The sequence below is a fragment of the Oratosquilla oratoria genome, chromosome 11 (assembly GCF_046742065.1).
Source record: "Oratosquilla oratoria isolate Oo_2021 chromosome 11, ASM4674206v1, whole genome shotgun sequence".
Taxonomy (NCBI): Eukaryota; Metazoa; Arthropoda; class Malacostraca; order Stomatopoda; family Squillidae; genus Oratosquilla; species Oratosquilla oratoria.
The window spans coordinates 36,550,233-36,569,506 of NC_134787.1; the positions used below are offsets into that span (position 1 = coordinate 36,550,233).

The window sequence follows — 19,274 nt, forward strand, 5'->3', positions numbered from 1 at the left end:
TGATGTTTGTTATGGGATTTAAGTTTTTTTTTTTTTTTTTATGTATTGTAGGCTTATTTTTGAGTAGTATGTTGCTTTGTTTTCCATTCAGTTGATTGTACTCGTGTAATGTCATGAGATGGGTAAGGTTGAGTTGAAGGTTCTTGCAGAGAACTGGCTATCACTTTCATGTGGTGTTCTTTGGGGAGGATTTCAGTTTCTGCGTGTAGATTTTTTCTTCCTCCTCCTCCTCCTCCTCCTCCTCCTCCTCCTCCTCCTCATTTACTATTATTTATCTGTCAATTTATTGTTATTTACTATTTACCAGTTTGTTTATTATTTAGCTTTACCTATTTATTTATTTACTTACTTTATTAGTATTTATATTATAATTTTTATTTATTTATTATTACTATCATTATATATATATATATATTTCATCTGACCTAGTTATGGACAGAAAGGTCTCCTGTCAGCATGCTCCTTTGCAATCCTTAATCTTTTATTTATCACTTGTTTGGCACTGTAGCCACAGTCTTCAATGTGTTTTTTTAATGTTGGTATGAATGCTGCAGCAACAAGCTCATCAGAACTTGCTGCCTCACCAGTCATCTGGATGTTGTGTAGGGCTGCTCGGGCTTTGAAACAGTTGAACCAACCCTTACTGGCGCTGAAAGTTGACCCATCCTTAATTTTATATCCCTTCTTATGTAGATCACTATAAATTGAGAGGGCTTTCATTGTCACAAGGGAGGTAGAAAGAGAATTGCTGCGGCAAGACAGATCATCAGTCCACAGCCTTAAGAGTCTCTCCATTATTGGTTCCTTCTGCCTCATCAGTGTCTTTGCCATTAACCACTTCCATACGGTGACGCCTACGTAGGCGTCATGAGGAGCAAGTGGGTACGCGATGATGCCGACGTCGGCGTCTTGATTATATTTATTGTAGTCGTACCTACATAACCTCCATTCTCTCTAAACTGGCTTCATCATATTTTCTATGGTTATCAAAATTCACAGGTGAAAGAGAACGAACGATTGAGCACTGACTTTATTTTTTATAATGCGATTATTATGACACAACATCGCACGTCGGGCAGCTAATGCTGCCAGACGTGCGATGTGCCCCGGAGTGAAAAGGTTAATGTAGAGGTTGTTTCACCAGCTTTCTTTACACTGTTTCCTTGTTTGATTATTGTGGAGACAGTTGATTGGGGCAACTGCATTATTCTGGTGATGGAGTTGGCCCTTTCACCTCCATCATGGCACTTAACAATTTCAAGGTTTTTCTCCAATGATAAACTCTTCCTCAGTCTTTTGGGTTTATCTTGCCAGTAGTAGTTGTTGCAGGCTGCTTGGAAGCCATCATGTTATGTATTACTCTCATAGAAGCAACAGTGAATGTGAAACAGTAGCACAAAACACAGACACTGATACACAGGCCGAGGGAGTAAACACAACTGAATAAAAAGCAGAAACAAGTTTTGATGAGTGGCTGATGCAGCATGGGTGGGGGTGTGATCGTGTTGCATTTATTTATGGTTTGGTGATCATATAATTGAGTGCCTACATCAAAAAACAAGCGAGTGGTATCAATTCAAAAGGATTGTGTAAACAAAATATCAGATATTGAAACATCAAATGGTGAGGAAAGCCTGTAGTCTGATGAATCGTACATATGACAGCTGATGCTGCGCATAAAAATTTGACACTTACTGAAGTGGTTAATACTAAATCTAGGGGTGTGACTACACATGTCTGACTAGATATAGTTATCATTATTTTTTCATTGAAATGCTAAGTACTATTGATGATTTAGCATTAGTTTTGTGGTATTGCTTGCTTGCATTGATTTTTGATGACTGAGTAATCTGTTATGAGTAAGATTAGAATACAGTATATTTTGCTCATTTTACTGTGATTACAGGTATTGGGGCCACAGCTGTTGTGCATTCTGCCCTCTGTATTCCTCGTAGTGAAAAATGTGCCATCAAAAGAATAAATTTAGAGAAATGGAACACGAGTATGGACGAGCTTTTGGTAAGCATGACAAGTATTGTTCAATTTATATATATATATATATATATTTATATATATATATACATTATTATTATTATTATTATTTTTTTTTTTTTTTTTTTTTTTTTTTTGGGGGGGGGTAAAGTTTATCTAAAGAAGGCCATTAGTTTCAGTTGTTTACCTGATATTGCTTCTTAATTATATATGCCCTGAATGGCCAAAGATATTCATAGTTAGATGGCTTCAGGATCAGAAATTGTCTTAGGTTGAAGAGGGTGATGTCCGTGAGGTTCCTAGTTTTAGACACATTTAAGGTCACACATTTTCTTAGTTCTTCTATCCCATTACAAGCTCCACAAATTTACTAAAAGGAAAAAACACTGGTACCATACTACTGAAATAATCCATCCTACTACCAGTCTACATACACATTCACACAAAAACACTTATGCACTCGGGTCTTTAAACAAGCACTCCAAGACTGACCACTAAACTTCCTCCTGACATCAGCCTTACTAAGAAATTCCATTCATGACAAACAAGAACTATACTACTACATCTGCATTCAGGTCTCCATCCAACTTTAAGACCGTACTAACACAGAATAGGCCTAGCCACAGAAATGCATTGCCCCATATGCAGTCACCATGCTAAAGACATTGAACATTATGCCATAGATTATCCCACTCTTGCTTCAACCAGATAACAACACACTATCTCTTCTATGAGTGACTTGTGGGCACCTGATGGCTGTTGCTATTCACCTAGGACCCATGGGTCACTTGAAAGGATCATTAGGTCATATTTACCTAATTGTATACAGGAAAGGAACAACATCTGTGGGATCCTGTCCCTTACTCACTAGTTGTCATATCTAGTTTCATATTCATGTATGGTTTAAATTTTGGCTATATCTCAGTGTGTGTGTGTGTGTATTTACCTAGTTGTACCTAATTGTATTATATGGGAAGGGAGCTATGCTCGTGGTGACCCGTCTTTGTATCTCTCAGCATCAAGTTTTTTCTTAAAATCTTGAATAGTGTTTGCACACACTGTTTCTTTATCTAATTTGTTCCAAGTATCTATTATTGTGTGGGAAGCCGTTTTTTCAGATCTTTTCTGTAATTATATTTTTTCAGTTTCTTTTCATGTCTACTCGTTTTCCCAGTATCCCATTTCAATAAATCATTCTTATCTAAGATTTCCATTCCTTTCATTATTCTATAGATAGTTAGTAAGTCTCTTCTTTCCCATCTTTGTTCCAGAGTTGGTAATTCTAATTTGGACAGTCTTTGCTCATATGTCATTTCGGAAAGAGTTGGTGCTAGTTTTGTTGTTGATCTTTGTATTCTTTCTAATTTCTTTATATTCTTTTTGGCACTGGGTGTCCATAGTGTTGCTGCGTACTCAAGTTTTGGTCTTATTATTGTAGTTTAATTTTTTTTTATCATTTCCTCGGCTAAATAAGCAAATGCCACTTTTATTGACCTCAATATATTGTAGGTTTCTCTGACTATTTTATTAATATGCTTACCTGGTGTCATGTCCTTGCTGATTATCACTCCAAGATCTTTCTCCGAGTTTACTTTTTTGACCTCTTCTTCACTAATTTTGTAATCTTTCGATATTCTGTTTTTACTTTTTCCAAATTCCATTGTACTACATTTCTTGATATTGAATTTTACTTCCCACTTTTGAGTCCATTTCCAAATCTTGTCCAAGTCTTGTTGTAATGAGTTGCAGTCTTCCTCCGTGTTTGTGTATTTACCCAGTTGTATTTACCCAGTTGTATTTTACGGGAAGGGGAGCTATGCTCGTGGGGTCCCGTCTTCATATCTCATTTTATCTAAACTATTTTTAAATTCATGTATTGTTTTTGCACACACCACTTTCTCATCTAACTTGTTCCAACTGTCTATTGCTCTGTGAGGAAAGCTATTCTTTTTAAAATCTCTTCTATAGCTGTCTTTTTTTATTTTCTTTCCGTGTCCTCTTGTATTTCTGTCATCCCATTTTATCAGATTCTCTCTATCAGTAATTTCTATGCCTTTCATGATTCTGTAAATAGCTATCAAATCTCCTCTCTCTCTTCTTTGCTCTAGTGTCTGTAGTTTAAGTTTTTGTAGTCTCTCTTCATATGATAGTTTTGAGAGTGTTGGTGCCAGTTTTGTAATTGCTCTTTGTATTCTTTCAAGTTTTTTTATACATTTTTTGTACTTGGTGACCATATCGTTGCTGCATATTCCAATCTTGGTCTTATCAGGGTGATTAGGATTTTCCTCACCATTTCTTCATCCAGGTATGTAAATGCCACTTTGATTGTTCTTATTAAATTATAAGTTTCTCCAAAAATCTTATTTATATGTTTCTCAGGTGACATATTATTCATAACAATGACTCCCAGGTCCTTCTCATTTTCTACTTTTTTTATTCCTTCTTTTCCCAAATTATATGATCCTGTTATTCTGTTTTTGCTTTTTCCAAATTCCATTATACTACACTTTTTTGTATTGAACTCCATCTCCCACTTCCTACTCCATTCTTGTACTTTATTTAGATCTCTCTGTAGTGATTCACAATCTTCTTCAGTTTTCACTCTTTTCAGTAATTTTGCATCATCTGCAAAGAAGCTCATATAGCTTTCAATTCCTTCATCCATATCATTAATATATATAGCAAACATTATTGGGGCCAGAACTGTTCCCTGCGGGACACCGCTTATTACTTCATTCCATTTTGAGTGCTGATCTCTTATCACTACTCTCATTTTTCTTTCTTGCAAAAAGTCTTCCATCCAATTTAGCAATTTACCTTGTATTCCTCCTTCATATTCTAATTTCTTAAGCAACTTCTTATGTGGTACTTTGTCAAAAGCTTTTTTTAGGTCTAGAAATGCACAATCAGCCCATCCATCTCTTTCTTGTATTATATCTATTAGCCTTGAATAGAAACATATTAAATTGGTGACGCATGATCGTCCTTGTCTGAATCCAAATTGCCTTGGATTTAGTACGTTGTTTTTTTCCAAGTATTTTACCCATCTACTTTTGATAATTCTTTCACATATTTTTGCTATTGTACTTGTTAGAGAGACTGGTCTATAGTTGGTAGGTTCTTCTTTATTTCCTCCTTTATATATAGGTACTATATTTGCTTTTTTCCAATCTTCTGGAACTTTTCCTTCTTTTAAGGAACTGCTTATTATGCTATGTATTTTGTCTGCCAGTTCATTCCTGCATTCTTTCAGAATCCAGTTTGCTATTTCATCTGGCCCATGCGATTTTCTGACATCAAAATTACCCAAGTGTGACAATATTTCATTCTTTGTTACTTCTATTTCTTCCATAGGGGGGACTTTTTCCTTCCACTCAATCTCTTCAGGTTGTATATTTTCCCTTGTAAACACTGATTTAAAATGTTTGTTCATAATTTCTGGAATAGTTTTGGTTGATCTTTACACTTTTCTATAACATCTTTTTCATATTTTCCTCTCTGCACTTTTGTACATATTCATTTCTATAACCAGTATATATTTTCCATTTTTCAGGTCTTCTGTCTTTTTTCCATCTGTTCCAGGCTTTGTCTCTTTTGTCCTTTAACTCCCTACAACTTTTGTTGTACCAGCATTTTACATATTCTTTTTCTTGTTTTTGTCTTGGGACATACTTTTCCACTCCTTTTTTGTAAATTTTTGTCAAAATATTCCATTTCTCTTCCACTGTTGTTTCTTCTTTGTATATTTCTTCCCAGTTTTCTTGTTGGAAGAATTCTCTTATTTTATCAAAGTTTGTTTTTTCATACATCATTCTTCCTTTTCTATATTGTTCATTTCTTTGTGTGTGTGTGTGTGTGTGAGAGAGTAAGAGGTTCACCATCATCTTGGATTATGTGTTGGACTTGTGAGTAACAGCTCCTAGATGAGAATTCAAATCTCATGTGTGATCCAGTCTATGAGTAATGCTGTAATCTGACACACACATAGATCAATGGCACAGTGGTACTGCTCTTAACCACAAAATCAGTGATCCAAGTTCAAAGGCTGAAAGTCTCACTATTGCTGTACTATAAGCTGGCACTCCACCTCTAGTGATCACAAAATTAGGTATGTATGTGTGTAAGGTTATAGTGTTGCCCATAGATTGTGCCAAAAATTAATTCTGAGCTCTCATCCAGGAGGGTGATACTTGTTGATTACAATACGAGTCCAATACATGATCCAAGACTGTGGTAAATCACACACACATGCACAAAATATTGCCCACCAGGGCTGGGCAACCAGCTTGTAATGCTGTGATTCTTTTCAGCCCTAGATGGAGACTCAAAGTCAGATCATTTTATTAGTGGTTGAGTAAAGTACCACTACACCAGTGTGTGAGTCACCATGGTCTTGGGTCATATGTTGGACTCATGATTGACAGCTATTACCCTCCCACATGAGAGCTCAGAGCTCATATATGACCAATCTATGGATAATGCTGTGACCTTACACACGCACCCAACTCCCTGCCCACAAAAGTTGGAGTACCAACACGCAGAGTGAAACTGGCCAGGGCAGGATTTGAACTTGGACCCTGTAGTAGCAGTTGTAAATACTACCACTGTGCCATCAAGCCATGTGTGTTTGTGAGAGAGAGATTGAGAGTAAACCTGGTTTGGAACATTTGTTTAGGAAAGTGCTTTTGTATTTTGTATTTGTATTTCATCACAATTATTTATTTTTTATTTCTTGCAGAAAGAAATCAAGGCTATGTCTTTGTGCCACCATGAAAATGTAGTAACATACTACACCTCATTCGTAGTCAAAGAGGAACTTTGGTTGGTACTCAAATTATTAGGTGGAGGATCCCTTCTAGACATTATTAAACACAGGTGAGGAATAGTGAAAGACCAATTTGGTAGTAGTTATAGGAGTTTGAATTAAGGACATTGTATCAGATTGTGTAGTCTTTAAGTATTTGGTATCAGATTGAACAACCTACTTGTTTGACTTAGAAGGTTGCCTTGATATATAAAAATATGTATGCCTTTTTTATTTTTGTGTTTGTAACTTGTAACAGTACCCTGTTTTGGGTATTGGCTGCATGTTATTGTAGGGTTAAAAGCTGCTCAGTAGCATGCAGTTGATACTTTAGGATGTATACAGGGTGCCCTTACAGCCTGGAGCCACACATGATTTTGTCTGTGATAGAGGAAATCTCTATTCATAGAGAAATGATGCTACTTTATTATACTGCAACTGTTCCTATGTTATGCTGTCCCCACACTCTTAATAATGTCCTGTACCACTTTTCTGAATATTCATTTCCTTTTTTGCTGAACCCTGTGGTAGGGGAGAAAGAATACTGCCACAGAATGTTCCCACTTAAGTCATAGGAGACAAAAACAGGATAGGGATAGGATTAGGCATCTTACTCTCTGTAGCTGCAAAGGGTACATTCCTAAAAAAAAAAATCAAAGGCATAAGAGGGTCTGGGAGTTTTCCAACAAGAACCATAAGGTTTAGGTCTTTTAATGTGGGTGGATGTGATACAGATGAGAGTAAAAGGGAAGAGATAGGTAGTATGTTTGTGAGAAGAAAGTTGGATGTGTTGGCATTGAGTAAAATTTGAGTTGAAAGAGAGGGATCAGTTTGAGTTTGGGAATATAGTTTGCAGGGTGTCAGGAGTGAAAAGAGGATGAGGGAGAGAAGGGGTGGCTGCACTAGTAAGTGAAGATAGGTAAGTGTATGGTGGAGTGGAAGATTTCTTCAAGGTTAATGTGGATGAAGGTGAAACTGGGAAGGGAGTTGTGGGTTTTTTGTAAGTGCATGTGGGCCTGGTAGTGTAGAGTGTAGAGGAAAGGGAGGCTTTTTGGATAGATTTGAATAAATGCATAGAGGGTTTAGGGACAAATGCAGTGTAATGATATTTGGAGATTTCACTGCCAGGGTAGGGGATGAACTAATAGATGGAGGGGTTGGGAAGTGTAGAGTTCCAGGAAAAAATCATAGTGAAGTGATGATGGTGGAAATGTGTCTAGAGAGTTGATGATAGCAAATACAGTGTTTAATAAGAAAGTCAAGCATAAGTACATATAGGAAAGGGTGGTGGAAGGAAGGGTGGTAGATAGGTCTTTTATGGACTACATAGTGGTAACCAGGAGAAGAGTAGGAAGAGTTTTGGATGTACATGATCTAAGGGTAGAGAGTGGGGGGAATATCACATCATTTTTTGGTGGAAGGTATGTTGAGAGTGGAAGATAGATGGAGAAAGATGAAACAGACAGAAGGTAGGGAGGTGCTTAGAGTAAACTCCTTAAATGAGAAAGAAAAGGAGTACAATAAAAAGCTGAGTGGGAGGGAGTGATGGATAGAGTAAAACTACGAGTGGAGGAGGAATGGAGATGTTTCAAGGAGGGAGTCACAAGATGTGCAAAGATGGTGTGTGGAACAAGGAGGACGGGAGGAAATGGAAGGGTAGTGAGAGGTGGGATAAAGAAGGTTCTAGAAGAGAAGTAATAAGTATTCACAGATTGGTTACAAAAAAGGATGAATCATATAAGAGATACTAAACAAAGAGAAGTAAAGCATAAGATAGAGGAGGCAAATAGAAGAGAAAATATGAAATGGAGTAAGTGTATGACAGAAATTTTTGAAAATAATAAGAAGATCTTTTGGAAGGAAATTAAGAGGGAAAGAGGAGGTGAATTAAGTAGATAAAAAGTGCAGATTGAGAGATGATAATGGAAGAGATGGCAGTATGAGAGATAGGTACAGTATTTTAGGAGTTGCTAAATGTGAAAGAGGATAGGGAGGGAAAGGTAGTAACAGTGGGAAGCACTAAGAAAATGACTGATGATTGACGAAAATGGAGGAGAAATAAGGAAAGATGAGGTGATGTCAGTTGTTAAGATGATGAGAGAAAAGCCCCTGGGTCAGATGGGTGTCATGCAAAATGTCTTAAAAAAAAAGAGAGGTACTGTGATGGTGGACTGGCTGGTGAGGTTATTTAATGTTTGTTTATGAGAGGGTTAAGCACTGGAGGAGTGCCTGTATAGTTCCCCTTTACAAGGGAAAAAGAGGACAAGTGTGAGTGTAGTAGTTTCAGAGGGATCAGTTTGTTAAGTGTAGTTGGGAAGGCTTATGGGAGGATCTTGATTGAGAAGAACAGAAGTAATTGGTGAAGAACAGTGTGGGATTAGGAGAGGTAGAGGTTGCATGGATGAAATTTTTGTCTTAAGCTTTAGGAAAAAGATTTTTTTTTTTTTATGGATTTGGAAAAGGCTTATGACAGGGTAGACAGGAAGGCATTGTGGAAGGTACTGCAGATATATGGGATAGAAGTAAAGCTTTTAAGAGCAGTCAAGAGTTTTTACAGAAGTAGTAGAGCTTGTGATAGAATCAGAAATGGAGAGAGTGAGTGGTTTGAGGTAAAGGTGGGTCTTCATCAGGGATGTGTTATGTCAATTTGGCTGTTCAATTTATTTATGGATGTGGTGGTGCAAGAGGTAAATGCAAGGGTAGTGGGTAAGGGATTGGAGATGGTTAAAGAAAATGTAGAAAAGTGCGAGATAAGCCAGTTGTTGTTTGCTAATGACACTGCACTTGTAGCAGGATCAGAGGAGGGATTGAAGAAGTTAGTGACAGTTTGGGAAGGTGTGTGAAAGAAGGAAGCTGAAGATAAATGTGGGTAAAAGTACGGTGGTGAGATTACAAGGAGAGAAAGTGGCAGGAGACTGGAAGTGAGTATTAAGGGTGAGAGACTGGAGGAAGTGGATAGTTTTAGATACTTGGGTGCAAATGTGGCAGGAAAGTAAGGAGTGGAAGTGGAAATAGAATGTAGATTGAGAGAAGCAAGTAAATGCCTTGGGGGATTAAAAAGTGTTATGAGAAATAGACACTTCTGAATGGGTGCTATGAGATGAGGAGGAGAACAGGGGTGGAAAGGAAGTAGGGAGATAGGGTTGATGAAAGAGTATTGGGATGGTTTGGACACATGGAAAGAATGGGTGAAGAAAGATTAGTAACAGGTGTGGAAAGCAGAGGTGGAAGAAGTAAATATGAGGGGGCGACCAAGGATGAGCTGGATGGATGGGGTAAAAGGGGCATTGGGAAAAAAGGGAATACCTGTTGAGGAAGGACATGAGAGGACAGAAAATAGGGGTGAATGGAGACAGGTTATGTATGGATGATGCTGTGATACATGAGGATGAGTGGGTGGGGGATGGGGGGTGAGGGAGTATGTGTGAGAAATTAATTGACGCAGCCCAGAGGGATTTCTCCCCGTCTTCTCTATTTCTGCATGAGGAGATGGAGAGGGGGAGTTGCTGAATTAATGAAGCAGCCTTGCTGTGGATGTGCTGTGTCTTTCGACACTGCTCCTGACCCAGGGCAGTGGGCAAGATGCAGGGATGACACATCATCCAGGAGAAGCCAAGATAAGAGGGAGGGAAGGGAAGGGGGTGGAAGGGAGCGGAGTATGTGGGGATGGAATGGGTGGGAGTTTTTTTTTTTTTCTTCTTCTTCTTCTTCTTACTTCCTTGTAAGGGGAAAAAAGCCTTTGGTACATGTATATAGGAAGCTATTAATATTTACCAAATTGCATTTCCATAAGATGAAAGACCTTTGTTGTATATTAATATGAGCAACATATACAGACGCTCCTCAACTTACGTTTTAGTTACATTCCGAACGGCCGAACGTAAGTTGAAAATGAACGTAAGTTGTTACTGTACCATACATCCCTAAATTCTAGTACCGTATCTTATAAAACACCCCTAAATAATTAATTATACACATAACATTGTAAAATGATAACATTAATTTCAAATCAATTAAATTCAAGCAACATAAATTGAGATGGTGGAGGAGGAGGAGGAGGCAAGGCACATTCAGTCTGTCGTTTGTGCCATGTAAACAGTGGACGCAGCGTCATGCATAAGTACCGTTTGAACCACGGAGAGCGCGCTAAACTAAAAAATTCACTAAAAAAAATTAAAAAAATTTTTTTTACAGTCAGTTCAAACGTAAAATCGAAAAAACGTAAAACGATTGAACGTAAGTAGAGGAGCGTCAGTACTCTATTGATTTTAACTTTGGCCTGTAGGCACAGCTCAGTGTGACTGCTGCTGCCACATCACTATCACTCTCCCCAGAGGGGTTTGCCACCTCTCGCATACACACACTCTGTCTATATATATCTTTACATATATCTTAGGCTGTAATGTTGCATGAACCATGTTACCAAGTAAAATGGAAAGTTTACAGATTCAGCCTTTCCCTCAAACCCCAGGCCATGCCTAACACCATGCAGTCATATGAATATATATATATATATATATATATATATATATATATATATATATATATATATACATATATATATATATATACATATATATATATATATATATATATATATATATATATATATATATATATATATATATATATATATATATATATATATATATATATATATATATATATATATATATATATATATATGTATATATATGAGTAATTTGCTAGTGAACAGCGACATCAATCAGATATTTTTTATGGCCAATGCACAGAGAATTCGAACCTACTGCTCTGGCGCCAAGAGGCTCAAGTTGGAAGAGTTTTAAACCATCGATAGCTGAGCAGTCTAAGGCACTGACTTGGAGCCTCTTGGCACCAAAGCAGTAGATTTGAATCCTCTGGGCAACGGTCATAAAAATGATCTGATATATATATATATATATATATATATATATATATATAATTTATTTATTTATTTATTTATTTATATATATTTATTCCATAAGTAGATAATGTACAGACTAACAGTGAGACAGATCTCCATTCATAGGTCATTGCTAGACATGTAAACAATGGGGGTTTCCTTTGACCACACCAAAGGGCTCCAAGTTTGAGTCAATTGACTATAATACTTATTGTCGTAGGTTGCTTTTTGTGTTGGGTTACTATACTCATGCCACCAGATTTATTAGACAGGTCTTAAGATTTAATCTATTGATAGTAGCTACATGATATAATCATGATTTTACACTGGAGTATTTGTTTGTCTCTTTCAGAATTAACTTGACATTGTTGTAGAATTGAAAGAGGGTCTGTTCTGTTTTACAGAAGCAAAAACCAAGATTGCAAGAATGGTGTCTTTGATGAAGCCATCATTGCCACTGTTTTACGAGAAGTGCTCAAGGGTCTAGAGTACTTTCATTACAATGGCCAAATCCACAGGTAAGGAAACAGAGTATGTGTGAGTTAATGTTTTGTTTTGTATTGTACAGCTGATTTATTTTTCTTTATTTTACATTTATTGATACAGTATATTTATTTATCACTTCCTTTATTTTTCTTGTCTTTTTCTTTTCTTTTCTTTTCTTTTCTTGTAATCCAACTCTTTTTCAGAACTTACCCTTTCACCATGAGTTAGTGTTTTGTTTTAGTTGCTATCATGCAACTGTACTTCCATGAATCTCCTCTGCTTGGATGGCTAACATCCAGAAAGGTGGTGCAATTTCACAAGTTAAATACTGTATTACTATTCCATTTCAATTACAGTGTATGGGAATCAATTAAATGTCACGAAGGAATAAGAAATGCAGAGCTGGGTACCAGTCCATTAATCATTAATTAATGAAGTTAAAAATTTCATTAATGGATTAACTTTTAGATTAACTTTGAAAATCATTAAAGGACTAAATAACTCCCATTAAACTGGCAACTTCATACATAAACTTTCCCTCATTCTCAGATTTTTAGTACAGATTCTTATGAGAATATGACAATTTAATTGAATAAGTTATTGCAACACTTTACAACAAAATAAATATGTTATTATTTCATAGTGTAAAAAATATGTGCTTTGATGGATAAGTCATGGAAAATTAATAAACAAAAAGAGTATTAAGATATATCTGTTGGACCACATGACAAATTTCCTTTTTGCTGACATAAGCTCACCAACTGTTTATACAGCAGGTTTGATGTATGTTAGCTATGCTAATATGGGCCCAGTATGAGTTTTGTCCAACTGCACTCAGAGTTTGAACCCCACTGTTTTTTTGTTTTGTTTTTTTCTCTCCTCTCTCTCTCCTTTGTTCTCCTTTTCTTTTTCCTTTTTTCTCCTTTTCTTTTTCCTTTTTTCCTCCTATTCTTTTTCTTTTTTCTTTTCTTTTTTCTTTTCATTTATTTTTTTCCCCCAACAAAGACCAGTTTCTTATCTGATTAATTTTGTTACTCAAGTGACGATTGTTTAAATTCATACATACCTACATATACCAACAGTTTTTTCCCCCTTACAAGGGAGGTAGCCAAAAAACAAAGGCATAAAATCCACTCCCGTTCACTCCCCTCCCTCCCTCTTATCTTGGCTCCTTTGGATAACGGGTCATCTCTGCATTTCACCCACTGCCCTGGATCAGAGGCAATGTAGCAAGACCCAGCACATCCACAGCAGGGCTGCATCATTTAACCACTTCAGTGCGAGTCAGATTCTCATGCGGAGCATTGGTGGCCATATGAATGATGCTTCACACTACTTCCATTATAAAATATAAAGTCACTGCTGTATTACTCATTCTCTTTTACTCTGAGTAATAATAAACACAGAAAATGTAGTCAAACCAGTTCACAGAATCCAGAGATAACTCATGTACAACTACAAATGTATATATATATATACACTTAAACCTTGATTTAACAGACAAATGCGTGCAGACCCTTGTCCGTTATTTGAAAATCGGGTCTGTCCGTTACTAATACTGGATACCGGACATAAGTCCGTTACGTAGAAAATTGTCCGTTAGGTTTCGGCGTGCACATATGTATTAGATATGTAATAAAAAGCTGTACATATGTATAATGATATACATTACATATAAAGAAGAAATTGAACCACGCCGTTAGGTTTTGGCGTGCATATACGTTACTACCGGACACCTATCGGACAAATTTTCATTTTACGGACTTTGTCCTGTGCTATTTGACCATTACTACCAGACACCTATCAGACAAATTTTCATTTTACAGACTTTGTCTGGTATTTGACTGTTACTACTGGACACCTATCGGACAAATTTTCATTTTACGGACTTCGTCTGGAATTTCATTGTTACTACCGGACACACTTTTTTTGTCCACTAAATCGAAAGTCCATAAATTCGAGGTCCGCTAAATCGAGGGTTGAGTGTATATATATACATACATACATACATATACCAAGGCTTTTTCCCCCTTACTAGGGAGGTAGCCAAAAAGGAAAAGGCTGATGCTGGCATCCTTGTGTACCCACTCGCACCACATGATGCATACATAGGCATTATCATACCGAAGTGGTTAGTCAACAACCCCCCTTCTCCATCCCCTTATGTAGCAAAATAGAAGACGGGGAGAATTCCCTTCAGGGTGTGTCGAAAATATCATTCAAACATACTCCCTCCTCCCCCATTCCCCATCCTCTTCCTTCCATGCATCACAATATCATTCATACACAACCATTCCCCATTCACCCCTATCTTCTGTCTTCTCCTTTCCTTCCTCAACAGACATTTCCCTCTTTCCCAATGCCTATTTTACCCCATCCATCTCATCCCTGGTCGCCCCCTCATATTCACTCCTTAGTGGAGTGGTGGTCTAGAAGAGGAACCACCGCTCATAGTTCAAGTCATCAGCTTTGTGTTCATTTAAAATCAAAACAATTAGTCTAATTCAACATACATATACCAAAGGCTTTTTCCTCCATACAAGGGAAGTATCCAAAAAAAAAAGGCATAAAATCCACTCCCACCCATTCCATTCCCACATACTCCACTCCCATCCACCCCCCTCCCACAATCTTATCTTGGCTCCTCCTGGATGACAGGTCATCCCCGCATCTCGCCCACTGCCCTGGGTCAGAAACAGTGTCAAAAGACACAGCACATCCACAGCAAGGCCGCTTCATTAAATTGGCGACCCCCCTGTCTGCCCCCTCATGCAGAAATGGAGAAGATAGAAAGAAATCCCTTTGGGCTCCATCAATTTATTTTTCACACATTATCCCTCACCCCCACCCCCACCCCATCTCCCATCCACTCCCCCTCATGCATCACAGCATCATCCATACACAACCATTCTCCATTCACCCCTATCTCCTGTCCTCTCTCATCCTTCCCCAACAGACAGTGGCCCTTTTACCCCATCCATCCATCTCATCCTTGGTCACTCCTTCATGTTCTCTCCTTCCACCTCTGCCCCCCCCCCACTTTTTTTTTTTTACTAATCTTTCTTCCCTCATTCTTTCCATGTGTCCAAACCATCCCAATACTCTTTCATCAACCCTATCTCCTAACTCCCTTTCCACCCCTATTCTCCTCCTCACCTTGTTTCTCACTCTATCCAGCCTAGTAATCCCTATCATACTTCTCAGGCACTTCATCTCAAACACATTTAAACTCATTCCTCTTTTATATTCCATGTTTCTGCCCCATACAGTACTGTTAGCACAATCACTCTCTCATACAATCTCCTTTTAGCATCCACTCCCAAATGTCTATTTCTCATTGCACTTCTTAATCCCCCAAGGCTTTTACTTGCTTCTCTCAATCTACATTCTACCTCCACTTCTCCCTTTCCCACCACATTTGCCCCCAAGTATCTAAAACTATCCACTTCCTCCAGTCTCACTCCCTTAATACTCACTTCCAGTCTGCTGCCACTTTCTTCCCTTGTACATCTCATCACCTTACTTTATCCACATTTATCTTCAGTTTCCTTCTTTTGCACGCCTTCCCAAACTCTGTCACTAACTTCCTCAATCTCCTCTGATCCCGCCAGAACCGCAGTGTCATCAACTAACAAGTGGCTTATCTTCCACTTTTCTCCATTTTCTTTAACCATCTCCAATCCCCAACCTGTTACCCATGCATTTACCTCTCACACCACCCCATCCATGTATAAACTGAACAGCCAAGATGACGTAATACATCCCTGAAGAAGTCCCACCTTTACCTTAAACCACTCATTCTCTCCATTTCTGGTTCTAACACAAGCTCTGTAACACACATATACCAAAGGCTTTTTCCCCCTTACAAGAGAGATACAAAAAACAAAGGCATAAAAACCACTCCCACCCATTCTATCCACACATACTTCACTCCCATCCACCCCCTTCCCTCCTTATCTTGGCTCCTCCTGGATGACAGGTCATCCCTGCATCTCACCCACTGCCCTGGGTCAGAAGTTTTGCAAGACACAGCACATCCACAGCAAGGCCACTTCATTAGATCAGCAACCCCCCCTGTCCATCCCCTCACGAAGAAATGGAGAAGATGGGTAGGCATCCCTTCGGGATGCGTCAATTTATTTTTCACACACAATCCCTCACCCCCCATACCCTACCCACTCCTCATCCATCACAGCATTATCCATACATAACCATTCTCCTTTCACTTCTAGCTTCTGTCCTCTCCCATCCTTTCTCAGCAGACATTCCCCTCTTTCCCAATGCCCCTTTTACCCCATCCATCCATCTCATCCTTGGTTGCCCCCTCATGTTCACTTCTTCCACTTGCCTTCCACACCTCTTTTACTAATCTTTCTTCACTTATTCTTTCCATGTGTCCAAATCATCCCAATACTCTTTCATCAACCTTATCTCCCAACTCCCTTTCCACCCCTGTTCTCCTCACCTCATTTCTCACTCTATCCAGCCTAGTAACCCCTATCATACTTCTCAGGCACCTCATCTCAAACACATTCAAACTCCTCTCTTCCTCTTTTATGTTCCATGTTTCTGCCCCATACAGTGCTGTCAGCACAATCCCTTCATACAATCTTCTCTTGGCATCCATTCCCAAATGTTTATTTCCCATAATACTTTTTAATCCCCCAAGGCATTATTTGCTTCTCTCAATCTACATTCTACCTCCACCACTCCTTTTCCCACCACATTCGCACCCAAGTATCTAAAAGTATGCACTTCCTCCAGTCTCTATCCCTTAATACTCACTTCCAGTCTCCTGCCACTTTCTCCCTTTGTACAACTCATCACCTTTTACCCACATTTATCTTGAACTTCCTTCTTCCACACACCCTCGTATAATATGTCATTAACTTCCTCAATCCCTCCTCTGATCCTGCTACAAGCATAGTGTTGTCTGCAAACAACAACTAGCTTATCTCCCACTTTTCTCCATTTTCTTTAACCATCTCCAGTCCCCAACCCACCACCCTTGCATTTACCTTTCACACCACCCTATCCATGTATAAATTGAACAGCCAAGGTGACATAATACATCCCTGATGAAGTCCCACCTTTACCCCAAACCACTCGCTCTCTCCATTTCTGATTCTAACACAAGCTGTACTATTCTCGTAAAAACTCTTGACTCCTCTTAACAGCTTTCATCCTATCCCATATATCTGCAATACCTCCCACAGTGCCTTCCTGTCTAACCTGTCATAAGCCTTTTCCAAATCCATTAAAGCCCAAAAAACACCCTTTCCATTTCCTAAAGCTTTCTTACTTATCTGTCTTACCACAAAAATCTCATCTACACAACCCCTACCTGCCATAAACCCACACTGTTCCTCACCAATTACTCTCTCTGTTCCATTCCTAACCTTCTCAATCAAGACCTTCCCATAAGCCTTTCCAACTACATGTAACAAACTGATCCCTCTGAAACTACTACATTCACACTTCTCCCTCCTTCTGGAACTATACAGGTACTCCTCCAGTCCTCCGGCACTCTACCCTCTCTTAAACAAACATTAAGTAACCTTAAGTAACCTTAAGTAAACATTAAGCCAGTCCATCATCAATGTACCTCTTCTTTTTTTTTTTTTTTTTTTTCATTCACATCTGCTCTCCCCATTGCCACCATTATCTTATGCTTTAATTCTCTTTTTTTTTTATGCCTCTCGTATGATTCTCTCATCCTATTTTGTAACCAATCTGTTAATGCTCACTTCTCTTCTACAACCTTCTTTACTTCCTCATCCCACCACTCACTACCCATCTTCCTTGTTCCATACACCATCTCTGCACACCTTGTGACTCCCTCCTTGAACCATCCCCATTCCTCTTCTACTCCTAGTTCTACTCTGTCCTTATTCCCTCCCACTCCTCTCACAGCTTCTTCTTGTACTACTTCTCCTTTTCTTTCTCATTTAAACAGTTCACTTTAAGCATCTCCCAACCTTCTGTTCTTTTCCTCTTTCGCCATCTATTCTCCACTTTCATCTTACCTTCCACCAAAAAATTATCTGATATTCCCCCACTGTCTCCCCATAGAACATGTACATCCTTAACTCTTCCTAGTATACTCTTGGTTACCACAATATAGTCCATTAATGCTCTACTACCCTTCCATCCACCACTCTGTCCCATTTGTACTTATGCTTGACTTTCTTCCTAAACTGTATTTGCTGTGATCTACTCTCTAGACACATCTCCACTACGATTTTTTCCTGGACCTCTATACTTACCAACCACTCTGTCTCTTGGTTCATTTCCTACCCTTACATTAAGATATTCCAATACCACATCATTGACATTTCTCCCTAATCCCTCTATGCACTCATTTAAATCTATCCAAAAGCCTCCCTTTCATCTACACTCTTCTCACTACCAGGCCCATATGCACTTACAAAAACCCACATCTCCCTTTCCAGTTTCACCTTCATCCACCTTAACTTGAAGAAACCTCCTCCCACTCCACTACATGCTTACCTATCTCTTCACTTATTAGTGCAGCCACCCCTTCCCTCCTTCATCCTCTCTTCACTTCTGAGATCATCCCAACTACACTCCCAAACTCAAACTCGTCCCTCCCTTTCAACTTAGTTTTACTCAATGCCAACAGACATACTGCCTATCTCTTTCCTTATACTCTCATTTGTACCACATCCACACACATTAAAAGACCACAACCTTAGGGTACTGGTCGGAAAACTACTCCCAGACCCTCTTACGCCTACTTTTTACAAGGTCTACTACTCTCGTATAAATTCTTGACTGCTCTTAAAAGATTTCCTCTTATCCTATATATCTGCAATACCTCCCACTGTGCCCTCCTGTCTATCCTGTCATAAGCCTTTTCCAAATCCATAAAGGCCCAAAATATTCCCTAAAATACTCTGTCCATCTTCCTCTTGCTGCCATCTCTTCCATTTTCATCTATCTGCACCTTTTACCTTCCTCTCTTAATTTCCTTCTAAAACATTTCCTTTTTGCTTACTATGAGAAAGGATATCCATGCCCACATAGACACCTGTCATTCTTGTGCTACCCATAAAGGTCATATTC

At 38.5% G+C, this 19,274-nt stretch overlaps 1 protein-coding gene across 9 annotated transcripts in view; it reads left to right on the top strand.

Annotated features, from left to right (window-relative positions):
- fray (oxidative stress responsive kinase frayed) overlaps nt 1–19,274 on the top strand; it is a 522,696-nt gene that overhangs the window by 404,435 nt on the left and 98,987 nt on the right. For all 9 annotated transcript variants that reach the window (XM_076192634.1, XM_076192630.1, XM_076192631.1 and 6 more), the window contains exons 3-5: nt 1,907–2,019; nt 6,731–6,867; nt 12,107–12,220. In XM_076192634.1, the coding sequence (XP_076048749.1) occupies nt 1,907–2,019; nt 6,731–6,867; nt 12,107–12,220 (364 nt within the window). The remainder of the gene's footprint in view (nt 1–1,906; nt 2,020–6,730; nt 6,868–12,106; nt 12,221–19,274) is intronic.